This window comes from Panicum virgatum, chromosome 9K (genome assembly GCF_016808335.1).
Source record: "Panicum virgatum strain AP13 chromosome 9K, P.virgatum_v5, whole genome shotgun sequence".
Classification (NCBI taxonomy): Eukaryota; Viridiplantae; Streptophyta; class Magnoliopsida; order Poales; family Poaceae; genus Panicum; species Panicum virgatum.
The window spans coordinates 53383867-53400502 of NC_053144.1; the positions used below are offsets into that span (position 1 = coordinate 53383867).

Below are 16636 nucleotides of genomic sequence, written 5' to 3' on the forward strand. Positions count from 1 at the left end.
AATTTTTTTGAAAAACCATTACATCTATTAATTACCTCATGATTTAGCAACTACATTAAGCATCCAACTAATTGTGCTCGGCGCCACTTCTCTCCCTAATAAATTATTTCACCTCTTCCTTCACCATAATAAATACAACAACATATCATACCTTCATTTGGATCTCCAAAATAATATACTACTTAAATATTAGCATCACAACAATAGAATGCTCAAATTATACCAAATGCAACAGCGGACTGCAGACTGTGACATCTATAAAAAATAACGAAACAATGGATTTAACTTAACTATGTTTCTTTAAAAAAATATGCATTTACCTATATATACACAACAACTAGGAAAAATTAGATTCATACCATTAAAAGACTCAAACTTTGGAAAAATACCATTGAAAGATTCATCTTTAAAAAATTAGTATTAAAAGGTTGTTCTGTTATAGCTTTCTACCATTCCGTGAACTCAACGTTAACAGCACTACAACACAAGAGCATCAGGCCTCACCAGCCACTTCCTTCTTCCAATGACACCTGGGCTCCACTTGTCATCCCTAACCTCCAGGGGCGATGGGGGAAAACATAAACGACTGCGAGCTCGAGAAACCTAGAATCAGAAATCCGCTCACCGGATCTGAGCGCTCAGAGAGCCAACCGTAGCCACGATGGGGATGCGTGTCTCCCCACCCCTCCCCCGTTCGCAGGCACAACCGTGACGTGCCGCTGCATTACCGTATACCCATCCGGGCGGCTGGTGATAAAGCGGCGGGCCGACAGCCACTCGCAATCACGCACGCCATCTTTTTCCAGCTTCAAACCAACCAAAATCACCTGAGCAAAGGTAACCCAGCAAATAATCGTGGGCAACATTTTTCCAATTGGCCTGCTGAGATTGGGCGGCCCTGCTGAGCACAGTAGCTGCTTGTACAGCGCCTCACTCATGCCTCCAGTAGATGCTGCTGCACCTCCAATGCCACGAGCTGCGATAGGAACAGATGGCTCGCCGCCGTCCTTAACTGTGGCAGGGGCTGCTGGCTACCGCCAAAGAAAATCACCTGCTTGGCTGCAGCGGTGGCAGGGGCTTCTGGAGGTTAGGGATGACGAATGGGCCCCTGCGTCATAGGAAGAGGGAGGTAGTTGGTCAGGTATGAAGCTCCGGCTGTTAATATTGAGTTCACGGTGGTGGTAGAAGTCAATAACGGAGCAACCTTTCAATGCCAAATTTTTAAAGTTGAATCTTTCAGTGGTATTTTTCCAAAGTCTGAATCTTTTAATGGTACGAATCTAATTTTCCAACAACTACTACATACATGAACTAAAATCCGCATTAACTATCATACTACGACGCGGGATACGAGCCTCTCGCAGCTTTGCTCCGGCCTTCTTTTCTCTTCTTTTCTCTATCTCTACTATTAAAAAGAGAATAAGGGTGACGTGCCCTTAGTCTTTCGTCTTTCATCATTTGAGGGGCGTTTAGTCTCCAAATTTTTTTGAGAAAGTCATTGTAGCACTTTTTCAATCGAAGATTAGGAGGACTAAACGTGATTTAATTATAAAACTAATTACATGGATGGACGGGAAATCGCGAGACGAATCTATTAAGCCTAATTAATCCGTCATTAGAGGTTGGTTACTGTAGCACAATATTGTCTAATCATTGTATAATTAGGTTTATTAGATTCGTCTCACGATTTTGCCCCGGGTTGTGGAATGAGTTTTGCGAATTACCCAAATTTAATACTATAAATTAGTGGTCAAACGTAAGTTAACGTAGCGAGTGAAAATTTTTTTGGTAACTCGGCTCTTGGTTTTGATCCCGTCCGCCCCATCGAGTCCGCCTCTCCCGCAGTCTCCGTTCAAAAAAAAAATCTCATCGACTCATCCCTCTCGCACTCCCGCCGTCCTCCGCCCGCCGCCGCCTCGCGCGCGTCCTCCGCCTGCCGCCGCGCGCGCGGCGACAGGCGGAGGAGCCCGCGCCGCCCGCCGCCCTCCCCCTCCTCTCCGTCTCCTCCTGTGCCGCGCACTCTCCGGCGCGCCGCCTCCGTCCCCTCCTCCGGCAATCCCTCCACCACTGTCCCCGCTGCTGTGCGCCGTCGCGATTCCGTGGGAAGCTGCTACCCCCCGCAGTCGCAACCACGCGCCGTCAGGCCACCCCCGCCGCCATGCGCCGTCCAGACCACGGGCGTGCATCGAGCCGTCCCCTAATCCCGGCGCGTGAGCAGCTGGTGGATCGAGCCGGCCGGCGGAGTCCCAGCCACGCGCAGCAACTAATGTGGGACCTTCCCTGGCATAAGAACACGTAAACATCGTTGCCGCTGGCCCCGCTGTCCTTGGCTAGAAGAAGTTCCATACGACGCCAGCTGCTGACAACGGACACAAGCTAGCACGGCTAGGATGCCGTCGCAAGAAGATGAAGCGGTGCCCCAGATCTACTAATCACAAGGCTGAGGTACGCCGATTCCATCTACTAATCAGCACGCAAGTCAGTGTTTCCTTCCATTGTATCCTTGATTTGGACACACACATACTGGGTGCTGGTTATGTGCAGACGGTGGTGCAGGCAGCTTGTAGGAATGTAGGGGAGATGACTGATTTACATCTACCCCTTCTCAGACCTATGCTGTTGATGCCGGTCGTTGAGGAGGTACCCAGTGCACATTTTGCCCTTGTCAAATAATGCATGCCTGCAACTACAGTAGCAAGCAAGGTACCCACCTGACGATTTCACAGTTTGCAGGTTAGTACCTTTTACTTTGTTGATTTTTTTTGCAAACAGTAAGTAGTAAAATCAGTTATAGACGATACTATATGCTTTAATTTTTTTCTCTTACTTTTTTGCAGAGTGTCCATACTACCAATTTGTGAAAATGGTTAATAAAATATGATTGTATATTTATTGATTCGCCTCTACCTTATGTTTGGGTCTTTGTAATTAGCAGGTTCAGTTCTTGATGATAGGAAGCAAGAGCAGCACAATGAGGCAACTGATCAGCTCCCAAAAAGCAAAGGTACTATTTCAGATAAACTAAAATATACATTGCTGCATATATAATAAATTTGCTGACATCATGTCGTATGATGTTGTTTCTCAGATCATTCCTCCAGCCAGCTAGACCATTTAGTTCGTTTCTTCCATGTAGGTTAGTTTGTGCCTCTATTACTGAAGAAATTAGTTTTCCTTCTGCATTGCTTACGCTAAAGCAACATATTCTTTTCATCACTTTTCTTATGCTGGGCATTTATTTTTACTCCTTTACTATATATGTTTTTGTCGCATCACTGCATTGCTACAGTTTTAAGCTATTCAAGTATAGCAGCTTTGTATTCCTTTTTTTATATTATTTTTGATATGCTAAAATCATATTGATCATATTCTTTTGTCCAATCTAAAGATGCTGCCAAAATAATTAGCATGGGCTCTTAGAAATTGAAACTATGCTATTTTGGCAGACGTAGCTGATTTCTTTCCATGGGCTAAAGAGGTTTCAGTGTTATATGACCCAAGCATGCAAAAATAGAAAAAAAATTGTCATTGTTCTTCTCTGTAGCTTGCATTTGGACCGGTAATGCGGTACATGTAGCAGATTCCGAAGACGGTCACCAGGTTATAGACTTATTGCAGGCAGCTGACTTTTGTTTAGAGGTATATACACAGTAGCTGATTTTCTTGATCTGCTTAAGTTTCCTTGTCTACTCAGTGATAGTTGATCTTGGGACATTGCAATAAGTCACTTTGTCAGCTAACTTTGTCTTTCATGGGGCTCTAGAGATGAAATAGTGAAGCTGTTAAAATGATGAAAGTAAATAATAAATCAGGCAATGCAACTATGGAAGAGAAATGATATCATTTATTCTGTTATTTTTTTTCTTTCATAATAGCATGGGGTAAAAGCAACAAGTGAGCAAGCACAACAGGGGAGCCAAATTTCCATTCTGCATTTCACTTTTACCATATTGACTTCTGCTTTATCATCAGGTGTTATTCTGATTATGTAGTAAAACTACTGGGCAACAAGATATGAATTGTTACATCAGGTGAGACAGCTTATCCTGGCAGCAACTGTCCTACATTGAGCAGGGGGAAAGGAAGTACTGGTTGCAGGTATTAACCATTGCCAGTTGCTTACTTCTGTAATATTCGGAAATATTTTCGTTGGAGTATTCCTGACTCCTGTAAAAGTAAGGTCATCTCATATATGCTGGTTACGTAGCTGAATATTCATAACTATTTTCATTAGAACATTTGGAGCAAATGAATTTTGTAAACAAACTACAGCTGTTGTCATGTGTGAAATCTTGGGGCACAATGACACAACTTACATGCCCATCTTTTTCCTTGTTCTGTGATGGAGTTTTTTTACAATGCCTCAGTGGCCATCTTACATATATATGTACAGATTTCTGAAATTTTCCATTGGAACACATGATTTGTTGCATCAGGTATTGGTCACAAGTATTAACCACAGTCAAATCCATATTTTAAGAAAAAAAACAGACTGAACTCATGACCGTTCTTTTACTGGCCAATTTTGTTGTTGCTTAACATGCGCTTACATGGCTGTGGTCAGTCTTCATCACGGTCAAATGCGCTTGATGCGATTTAGTGTTCTAAGGAGCCTTTTAAGATTGGTATATACTATATGAGAAATTTTTTACCAGTCACAGTGACCATCTTACATATATATGTACAGTTTTCTGAAATTTTTCATCAGAACACATGATTTGTTGCATCAGGTATTGGTCACAGGTATTAACCACTGCCAAATCCATATTTTAGGGGGGGGGGACAAACTGAACTCCATGACCGTTCTTTTACTTGCCAATTTTGTTGTTGCTTAACATGCATTTACATGGCTGTGATCTGTCTTCATTACGGTCAAATGCGCTTGATGCGATTTAGTTGTTCTAAGGAGCCTTTTAAGATTGGTATATACTAAATGAGATAAATTATTTATGGAATTAGTCTTGTGATTATTGTTTTTCTAATTTGGAAAGAACTGATAAGGGCATAGTGCTTATGTATAGCTCATAGCAGTGTAATTTTCCATTGTCACATTGGGGCATTTGCCATACTTAATTCTCATAATTTGAGAATGTATTTGGCGTAGATGGATTTTAGTGGAACTCAACAGTTTCTTCCCTTTGGTGGCTGAATGCACGTATGCCTAATAGTATGTGATCGTTGTCATTTTTCATGTCCCATGCTAAAAATACTAGAAAACATTCTAATTCTCTTTTGTCAGATCACAACTTGTGCCATCAAAATCATCGCAAGCCAATAGGTTTTCTGGTGGTGATTCAACTTTCAACTAACGGAGGTGATATCAATTCACGAAGACGTATCCAAATAAAGGTATGGGAACGGGAAGTTGGCTATATTTGCAAATGAGCTACACATATTGTTGCATTGAATGTAATTATTACTGTGAGAGTAGCCACCATGGATATTGCAATGGTAAATATATTATTGTTTTGTTCCCATAAGATGCCAAGTACGAATTCTAAAGTATGCAAGTATGGTTGGTGCTTATGAGATTCTGCGTGCAGCTCAAAACATGTTAAAATTAACACATATATTTTCCATATGCTTCATGTATTGCGTTAGAAATTCTTTTTAGTTCCCGTAGTAGTTTCTTTCTAAAATGGTACTAAACGGCAGTTGGCGGTGAGGTTGCTTTTGCCGGGATCTCAGTCTCTCACTGAGCGCGTTGGGAGACAGGTCAAGCCTCTTGAGGTCGGGAGGGAGCCGACCTCGGCGGGTATGGTGCTGTTGAGCTCGTTGCCGTTCGAGGTCTTCATCCTGCAGGTTGGTGAGCTTCATGAGTGAATTCGCAGTCTTCCCGTCAAGGAAGTCGTGTGTGAGGTGCCGAGTGTGGCCGGCTTTGCCGAGAACGGCGGCCTTCGAGCGAGCCCGAGCCGCACGTGTGGCCGGCGGCGCCGAGAGACCGGTGGCCTGTGAGCGAGCCGCGCGAGTGGTCGGCGGTGCCATGCAACCCCGGACCGCATCGCCAAGACTGGCGCCCCAGCAATGGTGGCGAGCGAGCCGCGCCGGTGGCCGGCGGCACCGCGCGATCCCGATCCCGCGTCATGCCATCACCGGAGACCGGCGTCCCATGCGTGCCGCGACCGAGCCGCGTGCTTGGCCCGCGGCCTGCGAGCGCGATCGAGTGGCCTGCGGCCCGGCACCGTCACTTGCTCCATCGTTTCTTTTTCCGCGGCCGCAGCGACGCGTCGTCTTCTCGCGCCCCACGATCGCGCGACTAGGGAAGGGGTGCAGACGTGCAGTGCAGGGCGGCGGCACGCCATCTGGGGACCGGCCGATTGGCTGCCGTGCCGTGATTGCGTGGGCGAGGCCCCCCTCCACAGCTCCGCGCGCTGTCCGCTGCTTCAGCTGCAAGGACGACTGCGGCTTGCAAATCGAATTGAGATGCCTTTCCCGTCGGTTGGACAACCACGTGCTCAAGCTAAATTCCAAGCCGTACCAACCACGTGCTCAAGTTGAACTCGAAGCCGCACCTACAGCGTCCCATCGAGTTGAATATTTTATTCAGTTGCACTGTGCGATGACACAAGAAATGCTTAATGACTTTGTATGATACGGAGTGGAGCGCACGAGCGATGGGATCAACATATCAAGCCAACCTTTGCAGCAGCGTTCAAACAAGTGTGTATGTTGGAGACCTGAAGTGTTTGACTCTGTATCATAGTTGTAGGGTTTTATTACACCAACTTTTATTTAAATTTTAGTTGAACTTGTAAATTATTTATATATACTCGAACTTGGTTTGTAAAAACAAAATGTACTATACTCTATATTATATTGTAATTGTAAGAACTCTAGCATATATTTGTACTATTTGTTAGGGGTATAGATGGCAACGGATACTATCCGTGCGGATAGTGACTCTGTAAACCCGAACCCGCGGAGCAAAAACCGTGCCCGCACCCGCGCCCGTCACCCGCAACGGGCACCACCTTACGCCCGCGCCCGCTACCCGCGGGTAACACATGCCCGCGGGCATGCCCGTACCCGCCAGGGCGCCAGGGCGGCCGCTGGATCTGGGGAGGGCGCGACGGCGGTGACCGGGGACGGCGGAGGGCGGCGGCGGCCTGGACGGCGGCGGGGACAGCGGAGGGCGGCGGCGGCCGGGGACGGCGGCGGGGAAGGCGGAGGGCGACGGCGGCGGGGAAGGCGGAGGGCGGCGGCGGCCGGGGACAGCAGCGGGGACAGCGGACGGCGGCTAGGAAGGCGGAGGGTGGAGGGCGCGACGGCAGCAGGGGAACGCCGAGCCGGAGTGGATCTGGCCGGAGGGAGAGCGGCGGGCCGGCGGCCGGAGCCCGGAGGGGGAGGCGGGGAGCGGTGTCCTGGGGCTTGGGGGCCGAGCGCGGAGCGCCCGAGCGGATGGGGTTGGGAGCACTGGGCGCTGGTTGCGTGGGTGGCGGCTGGGTCTGGGTCGGGAGTGGATGGTGGTCTGGTGGACGCGGAATGAGGAAACCTAGATGATGTTTTATATATGGATGTAGTTTGGGCCCACATGTCAGCGGATTTGCGGGTTTAAGGGTTCGGATATCAAATTTTAAAACCCGTTAGCAAATACCCATTGGGTTTGAAGTTGTACCCGCGCCCGTGCCCACGGGTATAAACCCAAACCCGAATCCGCGCCCAACGGGTTCGGTATCCGCGGATTTGCGGGTTTTTTCTACCCGTTGCCATCTTGAGTTAGGGGTGCTAATGGATGACTCTTAGAGGCACCTTCAACCCTCTCTAGTTCAAAATTTTGTACTACTTTTCCAAAATGTTATTCCATTTTGAAAAACTAGCACAATATTTGGACTAAAGAGGGTTGAAGGTGTCCCTAAGAGTCACCCGTTGATACCCCTACTTTTTGTGCTCATCATCGAGTGAGAGCTCCGGTATTTGTTTCGACCGATGAAATCAGCGGTTAAATCAGGATGCTACCCGTCAGATCGTCAAATTACACCGTTTTACGTACGTGTTGATCAGATTAACTATTCAAATGATGATTAGCACACTTAAGCCGATTTAATTTAGATGGTCCCGCCACACAAAATCTACAATAAACAATAGCCTTGATTAATTAGTATATGATGCAGAACAATGCTCGCTAACTAAGCTGTGTGTAGCTCCTCCGCGGCGTTAACGTTAGGTTTCGCTCCAACAATCCCACTCCATTCCTATTGTTCTTCTCTAACTCGACTCGTTCCCGAGGAGGGTGTTGCAATGTATTATTCCCCGTGTCTCAGGGACTCGCCACCACCCCGCCGTGTCCCGACGATCCACGGATGCACGTCCCGGACCCAGGTTATTCTAAAAAAAAAGGCCTCTTATCCTCTATCGATGCATACGAGGGATCTTAAACAATACCGTACCGATGCAGAGATATACATCTCAATATTGTAATTTTTCGCTGCTTTCAATTTTGTTGTGGATTTCCTTGTCGTATGTGAGTTGTGAGAGCCCCTCGATCGCCCATGCAGTTGCTGGTTGAGGTGAGCCGGCGTCGCACGGGGTCGTTCCTCGCCGCCGGCGCGCCGCAGTCCACGGCGGCGCGGAGCTCCCGCGCGCCCGGGGCCGCGCGCCGCGACATCATTCTCTCCGACAGCGTCGGCGACGGCGGCGGCAACGACGTCTACCGGGACGAAGTCCTGCGCGCCTGGGAATCCGTCGACGACTCATTGGACAACTTGCTCCGCCGCTTGGCCGGCGCACGGGCTTCTTGCTTCTCCAGCGCGACCATCCAGCAGAACTTGCAGCTCCTCCTCCTCATCCGGGACTACCAGGTCAACGGCCACGTGGCAGCCAAGCTCGACCCGCTCGGCCTCGACGGCGGCACCGCCGCCACCGACGAGGGCCGCCTCGACCTCGGCCTGTACGGCTTCACCGAGGCCGACCTCGACAGGGAGTTCTTCCTCGGCGACGTCTGGAGGATGCCCGGAGAGGAGCGCGCGCGCGCCGTCCTCACCCTCCGAGACGTGCTCGGCGTGCTCCAGCGCGCGTACTGCGGCTCCGTCGGCTACGAGTACATGCACATCAACGACGGGGACAAGCGCAGCTGGCTCAGGGACAGGATCGAGGCCGCCGCCGGTGCCGAGCCCGGCGACGCGTACGGCAGGGAGCGCCGCCTCGCCATGCTCGAGAAGCTCGTGTGGGCCACGCGGTTCGAGAGCTTCGCCGCCGCCGAGTACCCCACGGCAAAGCGGTACAGCCTCGCGGGCGGGGAGTCCCTCATCCCGGCCATGGAGGAGATGTTCAGCCGCGCCGCCAGCCTCGGCGTCGAGAGCGTCGTCGTCGGGATGGCGCACCGGGGGAGGCTCAACTTCATGGTCAACGTCGCCGGGGTGCCGCTGTCTCAGGTGTTCAGGGAGCTGAGCACCGGCGGGCTGTTCATGCCCGTTGAGGTCGAAGGTAGTGAGGAGGAGACGTACGCTGGGACAGGCGAGTTCTACGTCCTGGCCGGCGCCTCCCGCGACAGGCCGACCCGAGGCGGCGGCGCCGGCAGGAGCAGCCTCCACCTGTCCGTGCTCGCCAACCCCAGCCACCTCGAGTCCGTCCTCCCCGTGGTCGCCGGAAAGACGCGCGCGAAGCAGTTCTACTCCGGCGACGGTGGGAGGACGAGGAACATGGCCGTGGTGGTCCACGGGGACGGCGGCTTCTCCGGGCAGGGCGTGGTGTACGAGACGCTCAACCTGGGCGCCCTCCCCGGCTACACGGCCGGCGGAACAGTCCACATCGTCGTCAACAACCGGATCGCCTTCACGACGGAGCCCGGCGCCGGCAGGTCCTCCCGGTACTGCACGGACGTCGCCAAGGGCCTGGGCGCCCCGGTGTTCCATGTGAACGGCGACGACCCGGAGGCGGTCGTCCATGTCTGCGAGCTTGCAGCTGAGTGGCGCCAGGCGTTCCACTCCGACGTGGTGGTCGATCTCATCTGCTACCGCCGAGCTGGCCACAACGAACTCGACGACCCTACCTTCACGCAGCCAGTTCTGTGCGAGGTATCTGCCATGCAAAGCGTGATCTTCTTAATCCTAATGTGTATATCAATGTTTTAAATAGCGGGCTAAGTCATTTAGTTATCTATGTCTAGAAATAATAGCGGAAGCTATAGTCAGAGATTTAAAACCTTGTTATATATATAGTTGTTCTCTGGTGGCATGGCATTTCCTGCAGGTGATTAAGAAGCATCCCAGTTCAGTAGAGATTTACGAGAAGAAACTGCTAGGAACGGGCCAAGTCACCAGCGAAGACGTGCAGATGATCCACGGGAGAGTTGACAGGATCTTGAACGAAGAGCTTGCAAAGAGCAAATCAGATGAACATCTGATGGCCAACAAGAGAGACTACCACTGGCTCTCCGCTCAGTGGGCCGGCATGAAGTCACCCGACCAAGTATCACGTGTCCGGGACACCGGGTAGGTTTTTTTTTTCTATTAGATAGTATAACTCAGATACAGTATCTGAGACGCTCACGCACGCATACTCACCCCTATAAAAAATTTAATCACTTGAAAATTTGGTGTGCTGAAAAATTTGATCACTTCAAAATTTGATGATTTCCTGCAGGGTTAAGCCGGATGTGCTGAGACGCGTTGGGCCGGCGATCACCGCACTGCCCGAGAGCCTCAAGCCCCACCGAGCAGTGAAGGAGATGTTCGAGCAGCGGCGGCGGGCGGTGACGGCGGAGAGAGGGGAAGGCATCGACTGGGGTTTCGCGGAAGCCCTTGCCTTCGCAACGCTCCTACTGGAAGGCTACCATGTCCGGCTGAGCGGGCAGGATGTGCAGCGGGGAACGTTCTGTCACCGGCATGCTGTTGTCCATGACCAGGAAACCCGTGGGGAGTCCTACTGCCCGCTCCACCATGTCGTGCCGGATCAGAATCCGGAGCAGTTTACTGTCTGCAACAGGTAATAGGTTAACTTCCTCCATGGTTAGTTAACTTTCTACTTGAACAGGTTATTATATTCCTGCATGGTTAGCCTCAAAACATCATGTATATATGTTGCTGTATGACTGTATCATCCATCACCCATTTAGTGTCACAATTCAGAGATAGTACGTGTATACGTACTAAATATTATTGTTTCTAACGTTGTGTATATATATATGTTTCCAGCTTACTTTCAGAATATGCTGCTCTCGGATTTGAAATTGGTTACTCCATGGAGAACCCCAACTCACTTGTCCTCTGGGAAGCACAATTCGGCGACTTCGCCAATCTTGCACAAGTGATGATCGATCAGTTTCTGAGCTGCGCGGAGGCAAAATGGCTACGCCAATCTGGTCTGGTTCTTCTACTACCTCATGGTTACGATGGCCTAGGCCCTGAGCACTCCAGTGCCTATTTGGAGCGCTTCCTTCAGGTAAGTAACTAGTAACAGCAAAAACAAAACAAAAAAGTCTAATGGTTATATATATATTTCTGGTGCTTTTATTTCACACACTATGTTCTTGAAATTCTATAACGAGACATATATAGTCGCTTCAGACTGCCAATTTGCTGTGCAGATGAGTGATGATAACCCTTTTGTCATACCTGAGATGGAACCAACACTCTGCAAGCAGATTCAGGAGTGTAATTGGCAAGTTGTGAATTTGACGACTCCCGCAAATTATTTCCATGCACTGCGTCGTCAGGTCTGTTTATGCACCTTGCTATTTCCCCCCTTTTGTCTTCATGATGACAGCATATAGAGCATGTTGCTGCCTTGCCCTTGCATGTATCAGTCTTTCTATTGACACCCAGTATTGGGGAAGAACGCAGATACATAGGGAGTTCCGAAAGCCACTGATCGTAATGGCTCCTAAGAACCTGCTTCGCCACAAGGATTTTAGGTCCAGTCTTTCTGAGTTTGATGAAATTCAAGACCATCCGGGTCTTGATGATGAGGAAGGAAGCCGTTTCAAGCGGCTGATACCGGATCATCACAAACAAGTCGAGAAGGGTATCAACCGTTTCATATTATGCAGCGGACAAGTAAGTAGGCCTGTTGACTAACATGCAAAGCTTAGCCAACCAAGCTAGTTATACTAGTCCATCAACCCATATGCTCATGCACGGGCTAGCATTTGTAACATTAACATTAGAAGTTTTTTTTTTTATAAATTTCATCTGGGTGAATAACCCATCAAATTGCTGTATGTGTTAATTTCCTTACATTTATGGCATCATAAGAAGGATCACATAATTTGCAACATAGATTATATTAATGAGCATTTTATTCTCGGGAGTGAGATCAATACAATTTGAAGATTGTAGCACAAACTTTGATAGAAAATTGTTAAATTTACTTTTCTTTCAAATATCTCTGACTATAAATTTGAATTATTATTAGATGGCCAATGAATGAGAGAAATAGTGTAAAAATTATAAAGTCAGTGATGTTTTACCTGAGAGGTACATGTCCACATTTATTCTTTCAGAAAGTATAACTGTGCTGAACTTTGGAATGTCTTCTGTATCTTTGATAGTTGTGAGTAAGAAGTTGAGTATCTTGTCATTTTTTCATTGAAAATGGTCAATATTTTTGTGCTGCTGGTGTGACTCCTACATTTCAATGATGTACACATTATCTTCCTAAATTAGTGATTTGATTTTTTTCTATATATGCCTTATCGATAACTCCATGCATCATGGTCCCCTGATTTTTCATCATCATTAATAATTTGTAAACTAAAAATAATCCTAAAATGCTATCATAGTGAACAACTATTATACTTGCTGATCAATAAGGATCATCCCAACTTAACTGTTCATCACTACCGAGCAATATTGTATACCATAATACTGTTACCCTTGCCTTGACTTTTCCATGGTTCCTTTACTGGTCTAATTTCAGTTTTGTTCATTGTCGCAACTTATTCAACCGCATCAGCAAAGTGGTGATGGATCAAATTCAGCTATTTTTATAAACAGAAATTATTGAGAATACAAATATGAGACAACAACCATTAGGAAGAATAATGATCTTTTTAGATAGATTCAGAAGGAATACAAAATTGAGCTATTTTTCTATACAAAACTTATGATATAAAATATAGATCATGTGAAACATAATTGCTAGGAATACAAATGTGAGACTTCGCAATAGCTTAAGAAGAATGGCGAGATGCAAGTTGTCCATACCTTTTAGTTGACGAAAGTATAGCAGCCAAAACAACAGATAGATTATTTGAGTTATGGTGGCTTTCCAGTTGACGGGAGTAGTACAGAAGCATATGGTCTTTTTGGACAGATGCCAACTCTCTTTATATATGAACAGATAGGTATCTAGTTTGTTAGTTGGATTAACTACCGATTCTTTGGGACAGAAATCCTCTCTGATTTAAATAAGGAAGAGAGATCAAGAAGTAGCGATAGATTATGTGATCGGTAGGATAATGTTAGGCTAATTTTTTCTATAATGGCATGGGTGAGTAATTTACTTATAAATATAGGAGGTTATTTTAGGCTACTGAAAGGATCGTGGCCCAAGAAGGGGGGGTTGAATTGGGACTTTTTCAAATTTCTATCTAGTCCTTAACCTAGACTAGTATTGCTCAATCTACAAATTTGAAACCTAGTCACTAGAGCATGCTAGCAAAAAGTCTTTAGGTAGGTAAACACACTATCATGATCATTTTGTCTGAAAGGTTTCACACTAGCAAGATCAAACCTAAGCAAAAGATCACACTACCATGTAAATTGTCCTAGTCAAACTACAAGCAATAAAAAATAAGAATAACAACAAAGGGATTTAATTGCTTGAAGTAAAAGTAAGGGACACGAGACAACCGGATTTTTTCCCGTGGTATCGAGGAGTTGACGCTCCCCCCTAATCCACGTTGGAGCACCCACACAAGGGTATAGCTCCCTTGCTTCACCAAGGAGCAAGTGATCACTAAGAATGCTCATTCTCCATCTCTGGAACGGCGAGCTTCACACCGTGTACAATTTTCTTGTCTTGGGGCTCCCACAAACTCCAAGAGCTCACCAAGAACTTCCCGATCACCAAGACCGGCTAGGTGCCGTCAAACACCAAGAGTAACAAGCTCCTAAGCCTTCAGTTGACCTACACTCAGTTGGCCCTAGCTTAAGCACACTTGCAAAGGATGAATTCTTCAAGGTTGAATCACAAACAATGTATTAGATCTTCTCTTGTTTGCTCAAAGCACTTTCTCTTTTTCTCAAGGGTGGCCTCAAGTATTCAGGGTGTCAAAGGCAACTGAAATGAGCCAGGGGGTGCCCTTATATAGAGTGGAGAGAGTTACATAGCCATTGGAAGTCCACTGCAGAAAAACCGTGACCACCGGAAGAACCGACGGGTGACAAAGTTGAGGCGTCGGTTCAACCGGTCTCTCTGTGTCCAAATTGTAGCCGTTGGGGTTCTGACACAGTATCCAGGCTTGCGTCATTGCACCGGTGCATGCTCCGTAAGGGCATCGGTTCAACCGGTGCTGAAGAGTTTCACTGATCAACTCAAACAAGCTCTCTGGAACAAAGTACATTCAATGCACCGGTGCTTTGCTTCTGAAGCGTCGGTTCAACCGGTGCTGAAGGCGAGTTGAGGTCCACCAAAACATACTCTCTGGAACAAAATACTTCTATTGCACCGGTGCTTATCTTTAGACCATCGGTTCAACCGGTGCTATAGAGTTTTTTTGACTTGATTCCTGCCTGCATCCAGAGAAGATAGACCGACAGGGCATCGGTCCTTCCGCCAAGCATCGGATGTTCCGATGCTAGGGCACCGGTTCAACCGGTGCTGCTGTTTTTCTTTGTTTTCAGCTGAATTGACTTGGATTCGAATGTGACTTCGATTGTTTCTTCTTCCAAGCGTTGTGTTAACTTCTATTGACCATCTTGGGCTGTTTTTGAGCGAGTGTGCAAGATTTCTAAGGCCAACTTTATTTTGATCAAGCTAATAACTCATGAACCCCTCTTAATAGTACGGTCAAGAACTAAAAATTATAAACCCTAACTAAATCAAGTGTCCTTCATCTCCTTTTGACACTTGAGACTAGAAATGTCCTTAATCTTTAAAATTGAGTCCTTGGCACGCATGGTTGTTCCGAATTGAGGGGTATCTTTTCACATTTCATATGAGACTAATTTAATCATTAATTTTTCCTTCAAAACACACGTTAGTCGCATACGGTTGTCATTAATCACCGAAACTTACCATTAGCATCTATCGGCCTAGATGCACTTCAGCTACTTCATCATAATGGTATAGATGGGTAATTTTTTTGAAACCCAGCAGATCCAACAGCTATTATTATAAATGATGATTATTTCATTTACCTGATTGATGGCTAGATGTCTTGCTTTTTTAGAGAATTTTTGTAATTTCTCTTATTTTCTAGGGTGTCCATCTATAAAATCCTAGATGGTTTCACGTGGAGGCTTTAAAAGACGCCCTCAATTAATAATAGTAAGATGTAGGTTCAAACAATACATACAACACCAACCAAATTGATGCCTGTATTTGCAGGTGTACTTTCAACTTGATGAGGGTCGGAAACAGTCTGGGCGGAGTGATGTTGCAATTTGCAGAATCGAGCAGCTTTGTCCATTCCCATATGACCTTGTCCAGAGAGAGCTAAAACGATATCCAAGTACTGTTTGATCCATCACTCAATTCAATATAGTTAGTATTTATGTATCTATGCCACTTGATTTGCCGTAACAGTGTTTTGATTAAGATAGTCTTTCTCATGCGTGTGTAGATGCAGAGATTGTGTGGTGTCAAGAGGAGCCCATCAATAGGGGTGCATACAGCTACATCGCTCCTCGCTTGACTACTTGTTTGAGGGCTCTTGGGCGGGGTTCCTTCGAGGACATCAAGTATGTTGGCCGGGCGCCATCAGCTGCTGCAGCCACTGGCTTCCCGTCGGTTCATGTGCAGGAACAGTCAGAGCTAGTCAAGAAAGCGTTGCAGGTTGAGCCCATCAAGCTCCCATGATGCTGTCCTCTAGTTGAGCGAGACTGATTTCAAAGAAAAATGAGTGCCCTCATCATGTACGACCAAAATACGTTGTTACTCAATAAGTTTGTCTTGATGCTCACTGTAAGACCAAATTAAATGATCATGTACCAAGAGGAGAGATGAGATCTCTTTTATGTTTCCCTAAAACTAATTGATACTCTTGAATCTATCTATTGGAGTATTAAAATAGCTACCACGTTTGCCGAGAGGGTCTATAAATTCTCATATTAATATAGAAAAGAGAAAGATTTGCACTGTTGGATTTTATGAAGATCTAACGGTCTAGACTAACTCAAGAGTACATATCAAATACGATTAATAAATAGCTAATTTCAGAATTAAGAAAATTAGGATACGAAGAGTTCACGACGAATACGATTAATAAACAGGTAACTTTAGAATTAGAAAATAAGGAAACTCAATCAAGAGTACTTATCAAATACGAATAATGAATAGCTAATTTTGAAATTAAAAATTAAAAAAATAGTACATAACCAAAGAGTCAATGCCAAATACGATTACTAAATAGATAAATTTGAAATAAAAAAAGAAAATTAGAATTTAACAAAAAAACCATGTTAAATACAATTAGTAAATAGATAAATTCAGAATTTTGAAAATAAAAAATAGCACTTGACAAAAGAAATTACTA

At 46.4% G+C, this 16636-nt stretch overlaps 1 protein-coding gene and 1 long non-coding RNA gene across 9 annotated transcripts; both read left to right on the forward strand.

Moving 5' to 3' along the window:
- Positions 1-1843: 1843 nt before the first annotated feature.
- On the forward strand, positions 1844-5529 carry LOC120652256. 8 transcript variants are annotated; one of them, XR_005666507.1, is made up of 7 exons: positions 1964-2445; positions 2545-2733; positions 2936-3004; positions 3089-3136; positions 3973-4098; positions 5105-5167; positions 5240-5529. It is a non-coding gene; the product is annotated as an uncharacterized LOC120652256 (long non-coding RNA). The 8 variants fall into 8 exon arrangements; XR_005666505.1 differs by having other exon boundaries at positions 1845-2445; positions 3973-5167; XR_005666503.1 differs by having other exon boundaries at positions 1966-2445; positions 5105-5529.
- A 3019-nt stretch (positions 5530-8548) lies between these two features.
- LOC120652258 (2-oxoglutarate dehydrogenase, mitochondrial-like) lies at positions 8549-16173 on the forward strand. The gene is made up of 8 exons (XM_039930022.1): positions 8549-10013; positions 10189-10430; positions 10582-10923; positions 11133-11379; positions 11525-11653; positions 11781-11993; positions 15490-15613; positions 15725-16173. The coding sequence occupies exons 1-8, from the start codon at positions 8946-8948 to the stop codon at positions 15958-15960; spliced, it is 2601 nt and encodes an 866-aa protein (XP_039785956.1). The 5' UTR covers positions 8549-8945; the 3' UTR covers positions 15961-16173.
- Positions 16174-16636: the final 463 nt, after the last annotated feature.